Source organism: Rosa rugosa, chromosome 5, assembly GCF_958449725.1.
Source record: "Rosa rugosa chromosome 5, drRosRugo1.1, whole genome shotgun sequence".
Lineage (NCBI taxonomy): Eukaryota > Viridiplantae > Streptophyta > Magnoliopsida > Rosales > Rosaceae > Rosa > Rosa rugosa.
The window spans coordinates 12,436,264-12,458,047 of record NC_084824.1 but is presented as its reverse complement, the minus strand read 5'-3'; the positions used below and the strand labels follow the sequence as shown (position 1 = coordinate 12,458,047).

The window sequence follows — 21,784 nt, the reverse complement described above, 5'->3', positions numbered from 1 at the left end:
GCAATTACTGAATCATCTACCCTTCACCATGCAACTGCCGAACAGAGCATTGTGAATTCCGAAACAGAAAAAACAATTGTCGAATCGTCTACCCTTCAAGAAGAAGCTCCTAATCATTCAATCTCTCCCTCTCCATCAGTGGTCTCCCCTGTTCAATCTTCCTCTGAGGTATGTAGTAGTTTGCCTTTGTCCCAAATCCTACCTTTGTCTAATAGTGTTACTCCTTTAACTGATTTTACACATGTTCAAACACGAGTCTTACCAGAATGGTCCAATCGTGGCCAGCCTGCCAAGAAATATGAACCAAGTTTGTGTGCTAAGACCAAATATCTTGTAGCTAATTATGTGTCTACTCATAGGTTGTCTAAACCATATGTAGCCTTTGTGAATCAATTATCTTCTGTGTCACTTTCTAGTAAAGTGCAGGATGCAATGAAGCACGAGAAGTGGGCAAAAGCAATGGCTGTGGAGATGGATGCACTTGAGAAAAATCAAACGTGGGAGTTAGTATCACTACCTCCTGGAAAGAAAACAGTTGGGTGTCGATGGGTGCATACAGTGAAGCACAATTCAGATGGTTCGGTGGATAGATATAAGGCAAGGCTAGTAGCGAAAGGTTATACCCAGAAGTATGGTGTGGACTATGATGAAACTTTTGCACCAGTAGCAAAGATCAATACAATTCGGGTGCTTCTGTCTCTAGCAGCTAATCTTGATTGGCCTCTGCAACAATTTGATGTTAAAAATGCCTTCTTGCATGGTGATTTGAATGAAGAAGTATACATGGACTTGCCTCCGGGATATGGTACTTCCACTGGAGTCAAGGTGGTGTGTCGTTTAAGGAAGTCCCTATATGGCCTCAAACAATCTCTAAGAGCTTGGTTTGGTCGATTCACGACATTCATGAGGAGGAATGGGTACAGGCAGAGCAATTCAGATCATACCCTATTCCTTAAACATCATAAGGGTAAAGTTACAGCTTTAATTATTTATGTGGATGACATGGTAGTGACAGGTAATGATCTTGAGGAGATTAAGAAGTTGTAGAGTGCATTGTCAGCATAATTTGAAATGAAAGACTTGGGGAGTTTGAAATATTTCTTGGGAATTGAAGTTGCTAGATGAAAAGATTGTATTATGTTGAGCCAGAGAAAGTATGTCCTTGACTTATTAGCAGAGACGGGTATGCTCGATTGCCAACCAGCTGACACACCCATTGAGCAGAACCATCAGTTAGCTGAGTATCCAGATCAAGTACCCACGAATAAGGCAAGATATCAGAGGTTAGTTGGAAGATTAATTTATTTGTCACACACTAGACCAGACTTAGCTTATGCAGTTAGTGTTTTGAGTCAGTTCATGCATAATCCTAGTAAGGTTCATATGGAAGCTGTAGTTCGGATTTTGAGGTACTTGAAGTCTGCTCCTGGAAGGGGGTTGGTGTTTTCTAAGCATAGACATTTGGATGTTTTGGGTTATACAGATGCAGACTGGGCAGATTGTATAACTGATCGACGGTCCACTTCCGGATACTTTACATTTTTAGGTGGGAATTTAGTTACTTGGAAGAGTAAGAAGCAAGCAGAACGTTGTGGCTCGTTCTAGTGCTGAAGCAGAATATAGAGGAATGGCTCGTGGAGTTTGTGAGATGTTGTGGTTAAGGCACTTATTGAGGGATTTAGGGTTCAAGTAGAAGAAAGCCATGCCCTTGTTTTGTGATAACAAAGCTGCAGTTGAAATTGCTCATAATCCTGTCCAACATGATCGCACAAAACATGTGGAGGTTGATAGACACTTCATCAAAGAAAAGCTGGATCAACAAATCATCTCTTTTCCCTTCATACCTACTGAGGAGCAGCTGGCTGACACTCTTACAAAGGCAGTCTCTAGCAAGGCAATTTATAACTCACTTGACAAGTTGGGAATCCGTGATCTGTATGCTCCAACTTGAGGGAGAGTGTCGGCATGAGTCACTCTCCATAATCGTAGGGATTGTAGTATAATTAGGATTATATAGTTAAGGAGAAGAATATTATGTAGTTAAGGGGGAGAATATCACGGTGTAATTAGTTTCCTATTAGGATTGTGTATACTTTGTATATGTACTCCGTCTTCAGAGAAGATCAAGACATCAGAAATTCCCAAACTTCCTCTTTGCCTTTGTTCTGTTTGACTCGAAGTATGAACTCAATTGTATACTAATGATCTTTTCTGTTTTTTTTTCTTCTCAAAATTCTTAAAAGTCTGAAATAGAGTACATATATTGCATAGGGTTTGGTAATAACTTTGCTTTTGTAAATGTGATTCTCTTACAAATTTGCGGTAGCTTATTACATTTTGATAACATTAAGAATAAGCTCAAATTTATTGGATCTTCTTAGTTCCGAAGTCTGAGGCAGATCTCGAGGCTTTGTCAAGTATATTTGACATGAAGTTGTTGTTCATGATGGCACTTCCCATTCGACCTGCTGCTTGCTCAACTGCATAAATGGCTGATCTTGCTTGTTCAATTACCACTCTTCTTCCTTTCTCGGACGAAAGCTTCAAGCTCTCCTCCAACTCATCCCTGCTTTTCTTCAACATTGACATGTTTTGTCCTTGGCTTTTGCTCTGAAACAATAAGCAAAAAGATACTCATCAAATTCTTACTACCTCATTGTTCTAGGCTTCATGTACTCTGGCAAATTAGATCGACTTGTAGAAGCGCCGAAAGAATGGAGGTGTGGTTGCTAATACTAAGAGAACTTCGTGTTTTTGAATGACGGACAGGCATACCAATCAGTACATTACTTGAAGTAAAGTCCTAAATTCAGGTTACAAGAATGATAAAAGAGAACCTGAGACTCATCAGTGTCGTCATCTGATTCAATAGGAATCTTTATAACACATGCAGGTAATACGCAAATGGGTTTCCCTCCAAACACAGCATCCTGCATTCAATTCATTGCTTTCACTCACACTCATAAAATATCAAACACAAAACAGCGTTAACTTATAACACATATTGTGGCTTACATCAAGGAGAAGAGCAGTTTGGAAAGCATAAGGCTGCCCAAAAGTCACTAAAGCATAGGGCGATTGCTCTTTATCTCTGCCATTGATGAAACCAGATCATAATTATATGTAAATAAAAATGAAGAGATTAAGCAGTAAAGAGGTTGTTTACCTCAAGAGCTGGACATTGTGAACAGTTCCACAATAAGAGAAGAAGGTAATCAAGTCTTTAAGGGTCACCCTTGGAGAAAGGTTGAGAACTTGAATAGTTAAATCCCCTGTGTCCATTATGATTATGTTCACAGACTCACAGTTACTCAACACCCTTCAACTAGTATAATATATCCATAGTCTGTACAAAAACAATTGATTCTATTGAGATTATGAGACCAAACATGATAAGGAATTTTCAAAAGTTTTCACAACTTGGAATAAAGATGATGGGGAACTTATTCCTCTTTCAGAAGAAAAGGAAAAGATGTTATCTATAAGCTAAAAAGAATTTCCACTGTTGCTAGACAGTGCTGAATCAGGGACTATGTTTGTTAAACTTTTCCCAAAATATCAAAAGTGGGAATCTTTTTCAACAATGGATTGATATAAATGTTTGATTTGACTCTGATATATAGTAACAGATGACAACAACAGATACCCGAAAAAGTAAGAAGCAATCAAGAAGCCATTTTGGTGGATGCAGATCTTGTTAAAGACAGATGGATTGTGCACCACTGCACCAGATGTGCTTTTGCTGTCTTTGACCATCCTTTTCTCATTTTGGAATTAACCGTTTAATAACAATAAAAATCATATCATACCACAAACCGACCTTAGCTCAGTTGGTAGAGCGGAGGACTGTAGTGGGTAGAACCGTCAGAAATCCTTAGGTCACTGGTTCGAATCCGGTAGGTCGGATTTTTTTTTTTTTCATTTGTATTCTTTTGCAAGTAAAAAGCTAACAACTTCTCGGACTTTTTCCATGTGTTTTTATCATTAATAGTGTCTGAATTCTTGCGTGACTTCCTAATTAAAAACCACAAGTTTGTAGACTTGTGAACTTAAGTTGAAACCTAGGTCGAGACTATTCGAGCAATAACCATACTGTTTGGATAGTTAGACCCGAACCTAAGATGAGGCCCAAGTGCTAGCTGCCTCAAGTTCAAAAATAGGGGATAGTTTGGTGTCTAAGGGTTTACCAAAATTTAGTTTTCTTAGAATGCCCATTCAAACATACTTTATTAACTTTACTGACTTAATATTTTTTAAGGACAAATTATCAAACAATACCATCTAATAAAAGAAATAAACATATGAAAACTATTATGCCTTAAAAACTACCCACTAATTAAACCATGAAATGCACATTCCATATAATTTCATCATCATGGTGCGATTGTCCAAGAAAAGGAATTTGAAGGCTCTCTCTCTCGAGGAAACGGCCGGTTTTTGTTCTGGGCAATCATCCTCGTCCGGCGGCGCCTGGGCGCACCGGCTGGCCTTTGGCCTCGCCGTCGTCATGAGGTTGGCTGACGGACGGGTATTGAATGGACTATTGCTCATGGGATGGCATCTGATGGGGGGTTTTGCTCGGGGCTTGTGGATGGTCCGACTGGGATGGAGGTAGAGATGGTGGTTGTGCTAGCAGATCTGGTGATTGAACCCTGATGTCGGAGTCATTGATCTGCTGTTTGGCGGTGGCTCGGGGTTTGGTTTCTTCGAGGCGACGTGGCTCGAAGCGACATGGCTCGTGCAGGTTTGGGTTGTCGACGGTATGCTTGTGGCGGTGCGGATCGAGCGGTGCAGGTCGTGGTGGCGTGTTCTGTGGGGTTTGGGTCGCAGGAGGTGGATCGTGGGGCGCAGATCGGAAGGATGCTGGTTGTGGCGGCGTACGGCGGACGGAGCTTGGCTGGCTGGTCTGTGCGACAGGGATGGAGTTTGGCTGGCAGGTGGACTGGACCGGACCAGGCTATTGGGCCTTGGGTGGACCTTTGCTGATGGCATCCTATTTGGGCTTTGAGTTTATGGGCTGGGGTTTGACCCTGGTCTCTCAATTGGGCTAGGGTTTAGGCCCTTGACCCAACTCTATGTTTTTAGCTTTTTTGTCTAATTACACTAAGTTCCCTTGTATTAGGAACCAAACACTCATTTGTGGTAGGGGCCTATATTCTATGTCTCCATTTTATCCATAGTTTATAGGCTCACTTTAAGTGAGCGGTTAGTTCGAATATAGGTGGTCTATTTCTATGTATCACAGTAGTTTTGCTACAACTTCTTGATCTGTTTAGTTGAAGGCAGCATAAGGATATGTAATTGCCATCTTGGCATGCGACAATGAAATCCACATTCCCTTCAAAAAAATAATTTCATCATCTCTATATACATATAATGTATTTTTTCTTCCACGCATGGTGCAGACATGAGACTAGTAAATATAAATGAAAGCCAATCATCATCATTTAATACACACACACACACACACACACTTTTGTTTATCCTATTTTTACTTTGCAAGAATGATGTCTACAAAAAATAACCAAATTCATCATAATCATTTGGTCATTCAAGATTGTGTAAACAAATGTAATCCGTAAGATAAAATTAAAACGAACACTGTGCTAATCAAATGATTAACTGTTTTTTGATTTGGCTAAATATATTTTTTGTAGGATTCATATGTATGTAGGTAACTAGTAATAAGTGGTTGTGATTATTAAAATACATCCTAAAAATATAAACATCATCATTTTTCAAGTTTAAAGAGGTCCTCTCTTGATCCTCTCTATATATTTATATTAATCGCTTACGACATTACTGTATTGAAAACTTTCAATCCAATGTACATCGTGACATATTTCCAAAAAAATTGGAAAGACTGCTTGGATTTCCTCGGGGAAGTAGTTCCCTGCATCACCGGTAATTAAGTAATTTGATATGTCCTACAGCCACATATGTATATGTAATTACGGTTATGAATTTGATTGGTTAATGACATGGGTCACTTTAGTGTCCGAACAATCCAAGTATGTAGTAGATTTCAGTGCCATGCATATACTTTTCATCTTCAAATTTCAAACACTCAAACTTTCGATTTGTTCTTTGCTTGAGCGCATGTCAGATTCACTTGCTTCACATTTTCCACTATACTCTTCGCGTATCTTGGACATTCGGCATACCTCACCAACCACCCATACAAAGTAGTCAACACTTTCTATGCATCAATACCAAGTGTGTTCTCATGATTCTCCTTGAACATTTAACTAATTGGTAGCAAATTTTAGGGCAAAGTTTTCTCATCAGATATCTAATATGTTTTGTTGTATTTGTGTCATACTTAGGCTCAAACTAGAGGTAAGGCCCAAAAGACGGCTGCCACAGGCACAAAAGTTTAGAAATTTAGGGTTGGCCAATTTTTTTTTTCCCCACCATGTGAAAATTATGATAAAAATTGAGCTTTTATGTGTGTGTGTGTTAGATATCCGAAGAGAAAACTTTACCCTAAAATTTACTACCAATTAGTTAAATGTTCGAGGAGAATCATGAGAACACACTTGGTATTGAGGCATAAACAAATATTTTGACCGACAAACTCTATTTTCTTAAATTTAGTATTAACAAAATGAAAGCCCAATCTCCTTTAGGAGTAAAATATTTATTATATAAAAATAATAAAAATAATATATAAATACACACACACACACACCCCACCTTGATACCCCTACAAACTCTTGTCTGTCTAGTAAATAGCAGCGGAGGGGTATGTAATGGTCATTCTGACTTGAGTATCAATGAGAAATCGTTTTAGATTTGATTCAAAAAACAATGCAATTACCCTAATGTCAAAGAAAAGCAATTCTCTCATTTTTGTCGAACCTTCCAGTTATATTAATTTAAATTTTGGTCTACGACATCTTTAACTTATCTTTAAAGTTTTAAATTGGAACATGTTTAGCTCAATTTCTAAAATTTTGGTTTGGAACATTTTCGGCCTTATTATTTGATTACAATATAATCATTTGGATATTATATTACATTTTGTTTGTTATTTTATTGTTTAGATATTGAGTTTATAGTTTTATTTCCGTAAAATTCTTATGAAAAAAAAAAATTAAATGCATACTATGATTAGAGGGCATAACTTTTAGAGTTCGCCGCAGTTCTAAAATTCTTAGGTCACACTCTAAAAACGCAGCAACGGAATCATTTGGCAGTATTTGGCCCGGAGAGAAAACCTCGCTACTGTGCATTGTATTGTATATAAATATGTTACAACTTACATATGAAATTATTAATGCATCATGTATTAGGTAAATTCCACATATCAGCTTTGCGATAATGAAACTTCCTGTTCTCTAAAACACTAAAACTAAAGAAAGAGAAAAGAGAGAGACATAAAAGCAAAAGCAAAAGCAAAAGCAAGGGCGCCTAAAATTTCATGCATGGGGAGGCAAGCAAGGCCCTCCAAAGCACGAAAACACTTTGATTAAAGTGCTTTTAATTACCAAAAATTAACAATAAAATCCCAGAGAGAAACAATATTGGTGTGTAAACTAAGCTCATATTCCAGCACTTCAGCTATAACAGAGTAAGAGAAAGCTCCGGCGAAGTCCTCGGCTCACAAACCTCATCATCATACTTGTCCTCCTCCCACAACTAGTGAGAATTTCCTTCCCCATTTAAAAAAACCAAAAAAAACAAAAACATATAGTTACAAAAACGGAGCCAAAAATATTCGAAAAAACCGGCGATCCGAGTCGTCGGGAAAGGTCATCGCCACGGTGGCAAAACGCATTGTTCCTCTCTCTCTCTCTCTCTCTCTCTCTGACTTGTAATCACTATCCCATCTTCAAAGTCTTGTTCGGGTTTCGGAGACACCCGATTTCCGATCCTCCTCCGCCGATCCGTACCAGTTTCCGAGCTTCAGCGTCTGCAAATTTCATCGGAATCCTAAACCCAAAAAAAGCCCGCATTCTTTTGAGTCACGGAGCTTCGGATACGGTGCTCTCCTCCCCCCATTGCTGGACCCAGAAACCGGAATTCAATAAAAACACAAGGTACGCTCAAAGATTTGATTTTTAATCGAAATGTTGGGTGCCCATTTCTGGAAAGATTGTTAATTTCAAACCCTTTTTTTGGATTATAGATTGTGAAATGTTGAGCTGAGACTATCATGATTCTGAGAGCGTTGTGTGGGGGTCGGGATTGTGTGTGTTGCAGATCGTTTAGGGAAGACGACCTGTTGTTCTTGAGATTCAGAATCAAATGCATTGAGCTCAGGAATTTGAAGGGTGCGGGCCAATGAGAAAAGACGACGACTTGGTCAGAACTCGGGAAGGAATGCACGGTAGTTCTATGCATGATCAGCATTCCAACTCCGACCGCCGGATTATGGACCCCCCTGGCCCCTCCCTCAGAGTATTTCAAGTTTGGAAAGGAAACAATGTAGGTCTATATTCCCCTTCAGTTTCTCTGTTTAGATTTAAGGTTCTTGATAGGGGCTAGAGTAAGCTGGGATTGGTGTTTGGATTTGCGGAAAGGTACAATGTGTCTCATTTTTTGCATTTTTTTCTTTTCTGTGCAGAAATTTTGCTTCAATGGCAGACTGATATTTGGTCCGGATGCCAAGTCATTGATTCTTACTGTGTCGCTGATTGTGGTTCCGGTGATCTTGTTTTGTGCTTTTGTTTCTAGAGGACTAGTTCGTATTTTCCCCTACCATATTGGCAATTTTATCGTGGCTTTAGCTGTCGTATCTACAGTCTGTGTGAGTTCTTTACATGACTGCTTTACCGATTCCCATCTAATGTATGATAGATACCTGGTATGAGGAAAGTAAATAGAAAGAGTAGACATTTTCACTCATATAGTTGCAGCACTGTTATTAAGGATATGTAATTTCTCACTTAATCTGTTAAGTGAGTGCATAGGATTTATCTAGTTAACTTACTGTTGCCAGTTTTTGGAAAACCAGAATATAGAAATTGAAATGTTTGAACTTCAAATGGAGCATAAGGACCTCCATAATTTTGTTCCTGCTTAGGCAGAGACACATAATGATTTGTTAGTGTTTAGCTCCAATGAGGTTTTTGAGATGGAAGCCCTATTATAGCATTTTCTGAAATAATATTGTCTTTGACACATGGTTCTGCTGTGTGGTACCATCAGTGATAATAAGTTTGTTTACTTGACTTTCTCTTTAAAGAGCTTGCATATTGTTTGTACGGTGTATACAATTTTAGTAATGAACGGTTTTGGAATACCGACTTCTGCAGGTTGTTAGTCTTCTCTTGATTACAGCTTCAAGAGATCCTGGCATTATTCCTCGAAGCCTGCATCCTCCTGAACCAGAAGATGATGGTTATATGTCTAGTATGTCATCTGAGTGGCCAGGAAGTCAGAATGGACCACCAACTGTACCACCCACAAAAGATATAATGGTTAATGGCTCAATTGTCAAGGTCAAATACTGCCATACATGCATGCTATATCGTCCGCCCCGATGCTCGCACTGCTCTATATGCAACAATTGTGTGGAGCGTTTTGATCACCATTGCCCATGGGTGGGGCAATGTATTGGGAGAGTATGTTTCATTTTGTCATTTTTATTTCTCTCTCAATCTAAACAGCTATTCTGTTTTTAAAATCTATGAATTATCTTTGTAATATGCAAGAACCTTATAGCATAAGATCTTCAAGAATTTTCAAAATATTAGTAATACCCTGCATATATGCATTATGAGTTCAATGCCCTGCATTCATTCCTTCCTGATGTCAGTACGTAGGGTTATGAATTTCCCGCACTCATTCCTTCTGAAGTCCATACCCTGAATATATGCATGTAGCTGCATCATTACTATCCTCCTTGTTTGAGTTCAAGGGGTTAATTTTTATCTTTGTTGGATATATTATTATCTCTCATGGGCCTAACGAGGTTCAATTTATTTGTCTTCTTGCAGAGGAATTACCGATTCTTTTTCCTGTTTGTGTCCTCCACAGCCATGCTGTGCCTCTATGTCTTTGCCTTCTCCTGGGTAAACATCATGAAAATAATGGATGCTTACCATTATGATCTCTGGAGAGCTTTATTGAAGTCACCTGTTTCAGGAATTCTAATTCTATATACATTTGGAGCTGCTTGGTTTGTTGGAGGTCTCAGTAGCTTCCATCTATATTTAATCTGCACCAATCAGGTTCCTTATTCTTGACCCTTATCACTGTTTGGCCTTCCCACTCTGTCTCTCTCTGACTGGGATTTTTTTTTTCCTAAATTTTTTAATTTTTACTCCTTGCAGACAACTTATGAGAACTTCCGGTATCGCTACACTATCAAGATGAACCCGCACAATCGTGGGTGTTTTGAAAATATCGCGGAAGTTTTCTGCTCTAGGATTCCTCCATCTAAACATAACTTCAGGGAAAAGGTTAAGGGCGAGTCGTCTTCTGTCTATACCAATTCAACAGTTTCATTAGGTCATCCTATGAGCCCAGAGATGCCCAAACCAAGATATGACATAGAGATGGGAAAACGCCAAGCTGTGGCTGCTGAAGATCTTGAGGATCTACAGAGTCAGATTGATAGTGTTGTTGGTATGGATAGGTTGGAGAGGTGTGGGACTCAGCCGAGGCATTCAAACTGGGATCAGAAAGCCAACTGGCCATCCACACCTGATATACAAATCTTGGCTGCTGAATTCGGAATGGAAGATGGTTCAACAACAGGCAGACAGAAGATTGAAGGGCCTAGTGACCTAAAGTAGCAATTTATGTTTGATATTAGAGCCAAGTTTGATAATAGTTGCTAATCTGGATGATTGGAATTGGATACTGACATAGTGCTGAACTCCCGCCATTGGAAGGATGTTATCACACTGAAGTTCTCAGTAGTAGGACTGATTCAGAATGAAAGCTGCGGTTCAGTTAAAACAGTAAAGAGACATTTGACATAAATCAAACTGCATTTATGGCTACTTGGATTGAGGGTGTATTCTTCAGGAAACCAAGGTCATCATCACATATTCATTATTCTTGATTGGATCCCAGAAGAGCTTGTAGAATGTGGTGCAGTTCCGGAGATGGCTATGAGTCATGCCAGCAATTGTCATCCATGGGATATATATGTGAGTTGTTTTAGATTTAAGTTGAGAAAAAAAAAAAAAAAAAAAAAACTAATTGTTTGCCTAGAAATCAGATGTATGTAAACGATTTCTCCAATTATAACTTGTGTATTACATCCACCAATTTATCTCTTAAAACATAGAGGCAGTGAGACTGTAGGTGGAGGATAGAGAGGCGTAAGAAGAACAAACTTGTAAATACATTCTCCTTGTGTAGTCTGCTGAAATGCCGAAGCCTTTGCTGCTACAGAGGGAGCTACGTCAAAGCCATAAATTGTAGTTTACAAGCCATTTTTATAGGTCAGCAATTTTCTGAGGCAAATACGTTACTCCATAGATTGGCTATTTATCCTTTGTTCTTAGTATCTTTCCATTTTTCTTGCCATATTATGTGTTTGGGTTGAGTAACCTCCTGATTTCATAGAGGATGATTTGTTAGAAGATTTTATGTACCATGTAGATTCAAGCTCTTAATAAAAGTCATTTCCTTTGAGAAAAAGAAAAAGAAAAAGCTATAAAGGGTATCTAGTAAATCCTCTTTAGGAGCATTTGGACCATTGAATTGTCAGTGATCTTATCACCCACTTCATGTTTCATAGTATTAATTTTTTAATTAAACTAAACTATCAAGTCTTCTAGGATGGTAGGAGGTGGACGTCCTAATTTTAAGCCTGGATTCTTAAAGTAAATTTAAGGGATCTGTTATTGAAATAATTTGTTGCTGTCCTAATTTGCTTATTTAGTCTGCACATTCTTAATTGCCCCTTCGAAAAATGAAATTCATTGCTAGCCAGGGGGGCTATATTGGCACTTAGAATGCACATATATTCAATACTCTACTAGATCCATTTCACTTTAAACTTTTCAAGTTTGAACTTTACTGCCAAATCCTTGATCCAATCTATTAGTATTCCAGTGGAGGACACATTTCAAAAGGCATTTGCTGTATGAGTCTTGTCATGAAGTATTAGTTAAGAATTAAGATTAGGGGCTGTGACCACTTACTCAATTTCAGCTTCAAAATTGCCCATTTACTCCACTAAGAGTTTTTTAACCCCATTTACCCAATCTAACAGCTATTGACAGTTTCGCCCTTATTTTAATTCATAAATTACACTCCCCCTCTCTCTCTCTCTCTCGCTCTCTCATCCCCTCCTCACCCAGACCACCGTCAACGATATCTCTCTCTCTCTCTCTCATCCGCCTCCTCACCCAAACCACCGTCGTCGATCTGCCTCCTTTGCGGCTTCTCGGCCATCACCGCTGGCTACTCCATCATCGAGCCCAGGCAACCATTCATGTCCCCATCAGAAGCAGCACCAGACACCGTGCCAATCACTAAGTCAAATCATCGAGCCCAGGCAACCATTCCTGTCCCCATCAGAAGCAGCACCGGACCACCGTGTCAATCACTAAGTCAAACCACAAATCTGGAGATCAACGTCGACCTCAAACACGAAAGCCCGACCTTGACCCGATTCCAAATCCGATTAGACAGCCCGAGACGCCGAGACCACCTTGAAAGGGAGCCAACCCAAGGTCCTCAATCCCAGGTTTGCGATTTTGCTGTTGGTGTTTGATTCCGAGGATGAGCTTGTGCTTCTTCTTGGCGCGCTCGTCGTCGTCGTCCGGCGAAGGAGGAGGAGGGGCCGGCTTCACACTCTTGGGTGCCCATAGCACTTTTTTTTTTTTTATACACTGTGAACCCCGAGAAAGAGGAAGGAATTGCAATGTAACTGTGGGGTTTGTTTGATGGTCTACTGGGGGCAGTAGACACATTATTGGCCCCCAGTAGACTTTGATATGAGGGACATGGATCACTATAGTGTGGTGTTTTGATAAGTTACATGTTGTTTTCTGTGTATTAAAGTCAAATTATCTGTGAATCATACAAAATGGTGCATTTTTGGCCCCCAGTAGACACATTATTGGCCCCCAGTAGACTTTGAAATGAGGGACAGGGATCATTATAGTGTGGTGTATTGATAAGTTACCTGTTGTTTTCTGTGTATTAAAGACAAATTATCTGTGAATCATACAAAATGGTGCATTTTTGGTGGTCTATTGGGAGGCAGTAGAGACATTGGACTTTGTATTGGGGGGCAATAATATGATTATTGGGAGCCAATAATATGATTATAAATTGATCAATTGTTCCTGTAGTGTATTCATTTTGGTTTTGGGAGTTCATACAATTCACTGGACGGCAATAATATGATTTTTGGGAGGTAATAATATGATTACTGGGGGGCAGTAATATGATTACTGGGGGGCAATAATAGCCGGATTCCGGATTCCAGTCATCGGTCGCCGGATTTCGGTTACCGGTTCCCGGAATCCGGTCACCGGTCGCCGGAGACCGCGCCGGCCACTGGTCACCGGAGCACAACAAGGTGGAAAGTGACTTCTCTCTCTAAGTGAGAAAGAAGGAGAGGGCAAAAAAGTCTCAAAAAAAAAGAAAAAAGAATTAATTGGGTAAAGGGGAAATAATCCCTTAGAGTGTTTTGGGTAAATGGGGTTAAAAAACAGTTGGTGGAGCAAGTGGGCAATTTTTAGCCTAAAATCGGGTAAATGATCATTTTCCCTTAAGATTAACTAATAAGACCAAAGGGTTGGAGACAACCCAAATAGGTGTCTAGAAATGATCCATGAAAAAAAAAATAACTTTGCTGTATATTTCAGTACATTTTCAAGCATATTTTTCGTGAAACAAATTTTATAACTGAATTCTAGTTATTCTTCGCAGCATACTCAGTCATCGTATTATGACCTTCCTCGGAATGAGCTTTAGGCTTGCAACCTTATTTTCTTGGCCACGATTGGGTTTATTTGCCTTAGATTAGTTCATTTCCTTACCAATGAAACATGTGTGTTATTCAATATCACCTCCCCTACTTTATGGTAATCAAACGGCTGAGTAGTTTGTCGATGATACTCGAAAAATTAACATGTGTAGCCCTCATACATTAAAATGTACTTTAAACTAAATTAATCCACAAATGTATTATAATAAAGTCAAGCAGAACAGAAATAAAAGTGCTTGTAGAAACAACCACTCCATCCATACTTCACTTGATCACCCATACTCGCACACTTTCACACTCCTTTGGGGATTCCTAGTTAGCATATAGACAAGCACATTTTGCAACCTATTACTCAATTGCTTACACAAATTTGGCTCCAACTGTCAATGGTTGGATACAATTATTCATTCTATTTTAGACATTGTCACCTCAAATCTCATAGGTCATTCCAACTCTGAGAAGCCTAGACCTTGGAATTGCCATTATATTCTGCCCTTGCCTAAAGTTTTTCCTCAAGAAATCATAGACATAGTTGACAATGAGCTTCTTGAAGAAAGATGCGTTTTCTGCTGCAACCACTTCTGTCTCTCCCAGCAGATATACTATCCCTTTTTCCATTTCTGCTTGCACAAACTGCATTTCCTCTTCAGCCCCTCGGATTGGAACAGGGACAATCCGGTTAGACGAATTTGCTGACCTACCAGCATTGAATGACTGAATCCACGGTGAGGAAGCAGACGAATGGTTAGGCTGTTGCTCTGCTTCCACTTGCTCCTCTGTTTTTTCTCCATTCCCGGGTGCTTCTCCTTCAAGTACAAAGTGTTTATGGCGAATAAACTCCTTCAAATTCTCGATTAATTGTTGCTCAAACTCTTTTGGCCCCTCCATTCTGTCATTGTAACCGTATCTTGCTACGCAACGGAACATTCGGTACTCTCTTGGCTCCAACTGTCGGAACAGAAACCTCTCCTCCACTGCAACTTTGCTGAGGGGAATGGACTTGATAGACACAATTACCACAATTGAATGAATGGAGGGTATATTGGAAACAAAATGAGAAAATATAGGAGGAATTCCTTCGACAAGCTCAGAATAGAGAAGTCCAATTCCAGGCACACGGTTAATGTTGGGATTTGAGGCCAATTGTCTCATGTATTCGCTTGAAACCTTGTTGTTGATCTCAAACATGTATCTTTTCTTGTGTACATAATGCCAAATCGCCATGATTGCCATAAGGAATGAAGCAAACACCAGAGGAAGGAACCCGCCTTGAACGAATTTGTACATAACTGAAGATAAATAGATGACCTCGATTGAAAGAAACCCCACAAGGAAGAGAGCAATCAACCATATGCTGGTCTTCCATATTACCAGCATAATTAGAGTAAGTAAACCAGTTGTAATGACCATCACACTGACCACTGCGATTCCATAAGCGTTTCCAATCTTTTCTGTAGTCTTGAAGGCTGCAGTGACCACCACGCAAGCGATCATGAGCATATAGTTAACCTCAGGTATGTATACTTGACCTTCGTACTTAGCAGAGGTGTGAACGACCTTAACTCGTGGGAAACAACCGAGACTAAGGGACTGAGAGATTATTGCGAATGCCCCGGAAATCATAGCTTGGCTGGCAATAATGGCAGCAGCTACGGCCACAACAAAGGTTGGCCAGTACAAAGGATCTGCATACGTAAATGAGTTAAGAAGACAATACCAGTTAAGTTTGACGACAACTTTACCATACAACGGTATAGGACCGGACATTCTTCACATTTTTTTTTTTCAATTATGTCTAGCTTATTTAAAATATGGAATATGTCCTACACCGGTCTATCGTAAAATTTCCGCAATTTTGTTTAAAGGAAAGTGATCGATTGAGTCATCACCTGGGATCGAGTTGTAGAACGTCTTCTCCACCTCGAGAGGGAACTTACGGAGGTATGCTGCTTGGCCACTATATGCAGTGATTAACGCGGGAAATGTAATGCAAGAGAAACTGATCTGCGAAATTTATACATGGCAAAACTGTTAGATTAGGGACTCTACGTACCCTATGATATAAGTACGTATTACTTGTAGTCAAAATAAGATTACGAGAAAAACAATAATTAATTTAAATCTGATACGCACATGCTTGCATTATTGGACCAAATCGAACCCTTGAAGTCTTAATTTGTTAGTTATTTAACTGCCAAACATACATATGCGATTATTTCTCTCCTTGTGAACATCCGGGATGAAAATAAAAATTTAAACTATGCATGTACTAAAAAACTAAATCCTAATTTTATCATTTTGGCAATATAAATATGATTTCATTTAATACATAAAAGTATTGAACGTAATGTAAGATACTCGCATCATATATGGGCATTGTCAATCTAGTTCTCATAATTGGATGAGAATGAGGTGATTCATTTTCCTGTACGCGTACTCGTGATTGAAAATTTGGTTTTATATATATGTTGATGCCTTTGTCAAGTTAATGATGTTCTTAATTTGGACAATGTCAACTCAATAATGACATCTAAATTATTGTATTAAAAAACGATTATTGCTTTTGTTTCCTCTATTCCAGAAGAAACCTAAGTCGGATGTCTCCAACGTTATGCTAGCTAGTAAAGATATGAAGACGAATAAACCAGGCATATGGTATTTACTATGTGCAGGCTGTAGTGTAGAGACTACTTACTTGGACTGCTTTGACATTGAAGTGACCCAGATCAGCAAACATGGCTTCGGTGCCTGGTTATTTTCTTACAATGTTAATTACATACTAGTTAATTAAATTAAATGGATATAAACAAGGACTTGCGGACTTCGCAGAAAATAAGCCTCACAGTCCAAAAGATTAAACAGCTCTATCATTTTGGAAGAAGTCCGCATGTCTGCTTTAATTATTGAAAATATAAAAGCCAGTGTAAAAAAAACAAGTACCAGTAATGCAGAGAAATATTCCCCCAAGGGAAACCCATCCTTTTTTTCCGTTTCTTTGGAAGTACTGAACCATGCACATTGGATTGAAAGCACGAAGAACACCGATGTCATGCACGAACAAGTTGTAAAGACCAATGCCACTGATGAAGAGGAACCACACCAAGATTATAGGAGCAAAGGTAAACCCCACTTTATCGGTACCGAATCGCTGAACAGAGAAGAGAACTACCAAGATCGCTACCGAAATCGCCACGACAGCATCTGATATATTTGTGTGTGAGAGAGAGGAATGACAATTTTATTAATGATCAAATATATAGCACTCAATACCTAAGAAACGCAGTATATTGATCATATATATCCAAATCAAATTGCTTGACGTTAATTATAACATACTTTTTCCTAACGAGTCGATTCCACTCACTGCAGAAAGAACTGCATGCAGATTGAACATAAGCTTTTGTTAAATTTTGCAGGAAATATAATAGTATATAATCCACAAACAAGTTCTTCTAAATACTGCGCTACGAAAATTCCAATCTCATGTACTACGTACGTATTGGATATTATTCATCTGAGTGGGTACTTGAATTACCTGAAATGGATGGAGTAAGAACCCCATCTCCAATTACCATGGAAGTTCCCATAATGGTGACGGTGAAGAGTATGTATTGAGCCATTTTACTATTTTCCAGCTTCTTCTTAATCTTCTGGGCTCGTTTCAATTCGTTTGATGGCAAGTCGAGCTTGTAGTTGGATAGCTGCGTGTCTTCTGACTGGTTATTCGGAATTAAACTCACCTTCGCATATCGGCATATCAACGAATACAGGGCAAATGTTCCCCCTACAAGATGAATATGCACCATCTTTACAGATATTAATTATTAAATCACAGCATCTAACCCATTATCAGAACATATCTAGTGACGCAAGAAAAGTTCATATCTCTGATAACTTACCATCGCCGTTGTCGTTGGCCCACAAGACGATGAACACATACTTGAGCATGGGTACGAGTGCAATGGTGTAGATGATGAGTGACAAGACCCCTATAATGTCTTCACTGTTGTCAATGCCACCAGTGAAAGTGCTAGCATACACATAGAGAGGAGACGTCCCTATGTCTCCATATATAATCCCAATGCTTTGAAATGCCAAACTCAACGTCCTCCTCCAGCTCATCTGATGTAATAGCACAGAATTAGCCGGTAAATTATGTACAACAAATCATTGATGCTTGCCAATCAAAAATAGAAATGACAAACTGGGAGTACGAATAACACAGTGCCCTAACCTGTGAGCCGTGGCTGTGAGTCATGGAAACTCTTCCGGCCTCCAAATTGAGGGAGTCTACACGCCGGAGCTTTGCCCACGAAACCTTTCTCTCATTCATCTGGTTGTTCTTTTTTTCCAACTCTTCTCCTTCTTTCTCTACTGATTCCCTCATCCTCTCCACTTTCTCCGCCATCTTGTTGATGATGATCGGTTGCTTCTCTGAAAACTAATTGACTGCCTGGGTTTTATAGGTAGTTAACACCTACAAAATTCTGACCTGTTGCTTATTTTGTTCTTATCCATCAATGATTACCTTTCTTTATTCTGAATCCTTGTTCAATTAGCTAGCTTTATTCTTTCGGCAAATTGGTTTAGTACTTACGTGTCCAGTTACTCATCTTCTTATTAAAATTTTGGAAAGAGTAAATTGTGAAAACAGCATACTATATTAAAAAGAAGCACTGAACATTGTAGAGTTTTCCGGTAGGTTAGAGTCGCATATTCCCATCGTACTCATGATATTCTAGTCTGCAATATTCAATTATGAATATTTTGATTATTTTCCTTATAATCTATGGACTAGTAATTAATTTTTATTCGAGTAAAATTCAGTTTGTGATATATGCGGCATTAGGAATACGATTTGACATCTTATTTTTGGCCTATATGCAAGAGATAGCGGCCCTTAGGCAATTAGTCAATCACTAGTTTCCTGCCCGTACACGGTTCACCCCGTTTGTTTGTTTTTTTTTCTTCTCCTATATTGGAAGTTTGGAATTACTTGATTTTTAGCTTTGTTTTCTCATCAAAACCTAAATCTTATGAGAAAAGAAAATAGAGTAGAATTGGATCATGTCATGGGAAAATTCTAGTATACGTTGATGTATGTTATACATTAACTTTTTTGAATATTGTAGACCGTCGGATATAATTAAACTGAGAATATATCTAACGGTTCAGAATATTCAATAATAGTGACCTGCTCAGCAGGTAGCCTTTTTTTTAGAAAATTCTGAATTACATATTAACCATAAAATTTGAGATTTTCTCAGAAAACCCTAAATTGAAAGGGGGGACGTAAGAACTGGTTCAAGTTTTTATTTATTTTTTTGGATGCATAACTTTTAGAGCGCCTCTTCTCTGTTATGGGAACTCTCTCTCTCTCTCTCTCTCTCTCTCTCTCTCTCTCTCTCTCTCTCTCTCGGTGCTCTTGGGACGATGTCGTTCCTCCATCGACGCCTCCACCTTTGCTACTCTCGGTGGTCTTTGCCTCTGCAATCAAAGCCAGGTATTGGGATATGCCGAAGACCTTCGCGGCGGAGATTGGGGATACTGGAGAGCTTCGCGGGGGAGATTATAGCAAAGGTATGTGGTCGTCTTCATTTTTGTTCATTGTTTGGATTGATTTCTATTTGGGTACCCATGATCTTTACAGAAGTTTGAGTCTTTGGATTGATTTGGTGTGAAATTTAACTGTTTGATCTCAATTTGTATGTTATAGGTTGCTCATGAACTCAGAGAAAGACTCATTTTCGTATTCTAGAAGTACCAAAAAGGTAGATACTTTCTTGCCCATCTCTTAATTTCATTGATGAACTTTCTTGATCTTATATTTGTGGGTAATTTTTTACGATTGAGAACTCAATTGGCCTTTATTTTTTTCACTAATCAAACATGAGGTGTCTGATTCATATTTCTCCTCCAGCTCACATGATGAATGTGTATGAGACTTGTGTTGTAGTGTTGCTCTGTCATTATGTTTCGCATCTCAATAATCATCTCTAGTTAAGCATGAGACTTTTGTGTAGAGGTATGTATTAAGCTTCTTCTTAACAACCAGGTATGACGAAAAGACTCGCATGGTTATCAGTCCTTGCTTTGATGTTAAGTCACCATTGTATTAGAAACTTAAATTTCTTTATGGAATTCTTTATGGAAATTTGTTTCAGTATGGATTTCTTATTTTTACTGATTCTTCTGGAAGTTCTCTATAATTAGGAAGCTAAAGTTACAGCAGCTTTTAAGTCCCAAATCGAGAAGCTATAGAAAGAGAGAGATGAGTTTCAGAAGATTGTCATTGGGAATCAGGTTGGACGTTTGGGTTTAATGTAGACTTGTGTTGTTGTGCTACTATTTGAAACTGGACTAATGCTGACAAGTATTAGTGATATGTTGATGTTGTTCAAAGCAAGTTAAGACTCAACACATGCATGATTTTAAGAAAAAAGAAAAGCATTGACCAAAAAAAAAAAAAAGAAAAGGAGTATATAAAGTTGCAGGTACTTTATATTCTAAATCTATTCTCTACTATGATGACAGCATTTGGGTATTTATCTTTCATTACCAGCGACATTTATCTTTCCTACACACAGAGAAAAGGTGTAGGACTAAAAGCTTAAATCTTAAGTTTCATATGCTGCTCTTTATATTTTGTTATTTGTTTCAGGGACAACCCATCACATCTAATAGCAAATGAAGAACTCACTATCACAGAAGAGGCCTCAACAACATATGAACTAACAAATGACATATCTGAAGAACTCATGTAGAATGATTCGTTCAAACTCAAAATGTAGAATATTTTGTAGAAAAATATTGAGAGTCCCAATGCTGGTATTGAGAGTCTATTGTACTTGGACCTTCATGTTATTGCACCTTTGATATTAATGTAATTTTGTATTCATCATCTATAGCCTCTGTTTTGAATGGTCAAATTACTAAGTTTCAAAGCAACCCAAATGAAAATCGCCAAAAGATAACAAAAGGATAAAATGATGGTTGTTTGCTAATGCTGATATGCCTAATACTCAATAAGACGCGGACAAGCATAAGAAAGGTTTAGACAGATCTTTTGCACCAAAACTGCAGTCACGATAGTAATCATGATAACTAATATGCTGCTCATTGTAAACAAAATGTACATTAACAAAATTAGGTTGACCATAACTATTTGTTCAAAATTTAAAAATTCTTCGTTTATAGAATACAATTATTACTCTGTTTCAACCAAATGTTTCAAGCTCTATTTTGTCGACGTTTTTTCTGTGGGCATGTCATTTTTGTGTGTCCATAGTTCTTGCACCAACTACACTGTCTATATTTTTTTAATGCTTGTGGTCTTTTTGGTGCCTTTGGTCCTCACCTTGATTGGATCTTTTATAATATTACTGCAGTGCTCTGGAGTAACAATTTTTTCTTTCTCCTGCTTCCACAAGTCTGATAGTATGGGCTCTAGTTTGGCAGGTTATTTACCGTCTCATATAATGATTTGGCATAATACAACCTGATAAAAGTATGGCAAGATCTGGAAACATTACACAAAAAGTTGTACGAAGCTACTATCAAAATCATTTATGGCATCAAATAATCCATAAATCACATAGAACACATAGACAAACTTTATTAGTAAATTGAAAATACTAAGTGAATTCAAAACTACTTCATTACAAAGACCACTGATTCAAGCACTACCTCTAAGTCCAACAGCTTTTCCTCCAATTTCACTTGCTGCATCAGAAGGTATGGAAGTAGGCTATGTTGCTATAGTAGTAATCATAGAGTTTTATTCACCTGAGTTGTAGATTTGAGAGGAGGATACTGCATCTCCTAAAGCTAATGAGTACCGTGGACTTGTCAAAACTCAAACTCAAAACTGCATCTCCT

General features: G+C 38.5%; 3 protein-coding genes and 1 non-coding gene across 6 annotated transcripts; 2 read left to right on the top strand and 2 right to left on the bottom strand.

Annotated features, from left to right (window-relative positions):
* Positions 1 to 2,273: 2,273 nt before the first annotated feature.
* On the bottom strand, positions 2,274 to 3,431 carry LOC133710804 (protein vip1-like). Its single transcript, XM_062136932.1, has 4 exons — positions 3,167 to 3,431; positions 3,016 to 3,091; positions 2,838 to 2,930; positions 2,274 to 2,610 (listed from the first exon to the last, which is right to left on the bottom strand). Exons 1-4 carry the CDS (start codon positions 3,280 to 3,282, stop codon positions 2,365 to 2,367), a joined length of 531 nt encoding a protein of 176 aa, XP_061992916.1. The 5' UTR covers positions 3,283 to 3,431; the 3' UTR covers positions 2,274 to 2,364.
* A 384-nt stretch (positions 3,432 to 3,815) lies between these two features.
* On the top strand, positions 3,816 to 3,906 carry TRNAY-GUA (transfer RNA tyrosine (anticodon GUA)). Its single transcript is given in 2 exon segments — positions 3,816 to 3,852; positions 3,871 to 3,906. It is a non-coding gene; the product is annotated as a tRNA-Tyr (tRNA).
* Positions 3,907 to 7,502: 3,596 nt separating this feature from the next.
* Positions 7,503 to 11,587, top strand: LOC133710661 (probable protein S-acyltransferase 6). Of its 2 annotated transcripts, none has more exons than XM_062136797.1 (6): positions 7,503 to 8,042; positions 8,206 to 8,430; positions 8,570 to 8,752; positions 9,261 to 9,569; positions 9,945 to 10,178; positions 10,281 to 11,587. In XM_062136797.1, the coding sequence occupies exons 2-6, from the start codon at positions 8,287 to 8,289 to the stop codon at positions 10,743 to 10,745; spliced, it is 1,335 nt and encodes a 444-aa protein (XP_061992781.1). In that variant the 5' UTR covers positions 7,503 to 8,042; positions 8,206 to 8,286; the 3' UTR covers positions 10,746 to 11,587. The 2 variants fall into 2 exon arrangements, with proteins under 2 accessions (XP_061992781.1, XP_061992780.1); XM_062136796.1 differs by having other exon boundaries at positions 8,132 to 8,430.
* A 2,477-nt stretch (positions 11,588 to 14,064) lies between these two features.
* On the bottom strand, positions 14,065 to 18,376 carry LOC133713091 (potassium transporter 5). 2 transcript variants are annotated; one of them, XM_062139217.1, is made up of 8 exons: positions 18,141 to 18,376; positions 17,806 to 18,028; positions 17,442 to 17,690; positions 17,243 to 17,281; positions 16,847 to 17,107; positions 16,602 to 16,654; positions 15,796 to 15,910; positions 14,065 to 15,591 (listed from the first exon to the last, which is right to left on the bottom strand). In XM_062139217.1, exons 1-8 carry the CDS (start codon positions 18,312 to 18,314, stop codon positions 14,336 to 14,338), a joined length of 2,370 nt encoding a protein of 789 aa, XP_061995201.1. In that variant the 5' UTR covers positions 18,315 to 18,376; the 3' UTR covers positions 14,065 to 14,335. The 2 variants fall into 2 exon arrangements, with proteins under 2 accessions (XP_061995201.1, XP_061995202.1); XM_062139218.1 differs by lacking the exon at positions 18,141 to 18,376 and having other exon boundaries at positions 17,442 to 17,712; positions 17,806 to 17,988.
* Between the last annotated feature and the right edge of the window lie 3,408 nt (positions 18,377 to 21,784).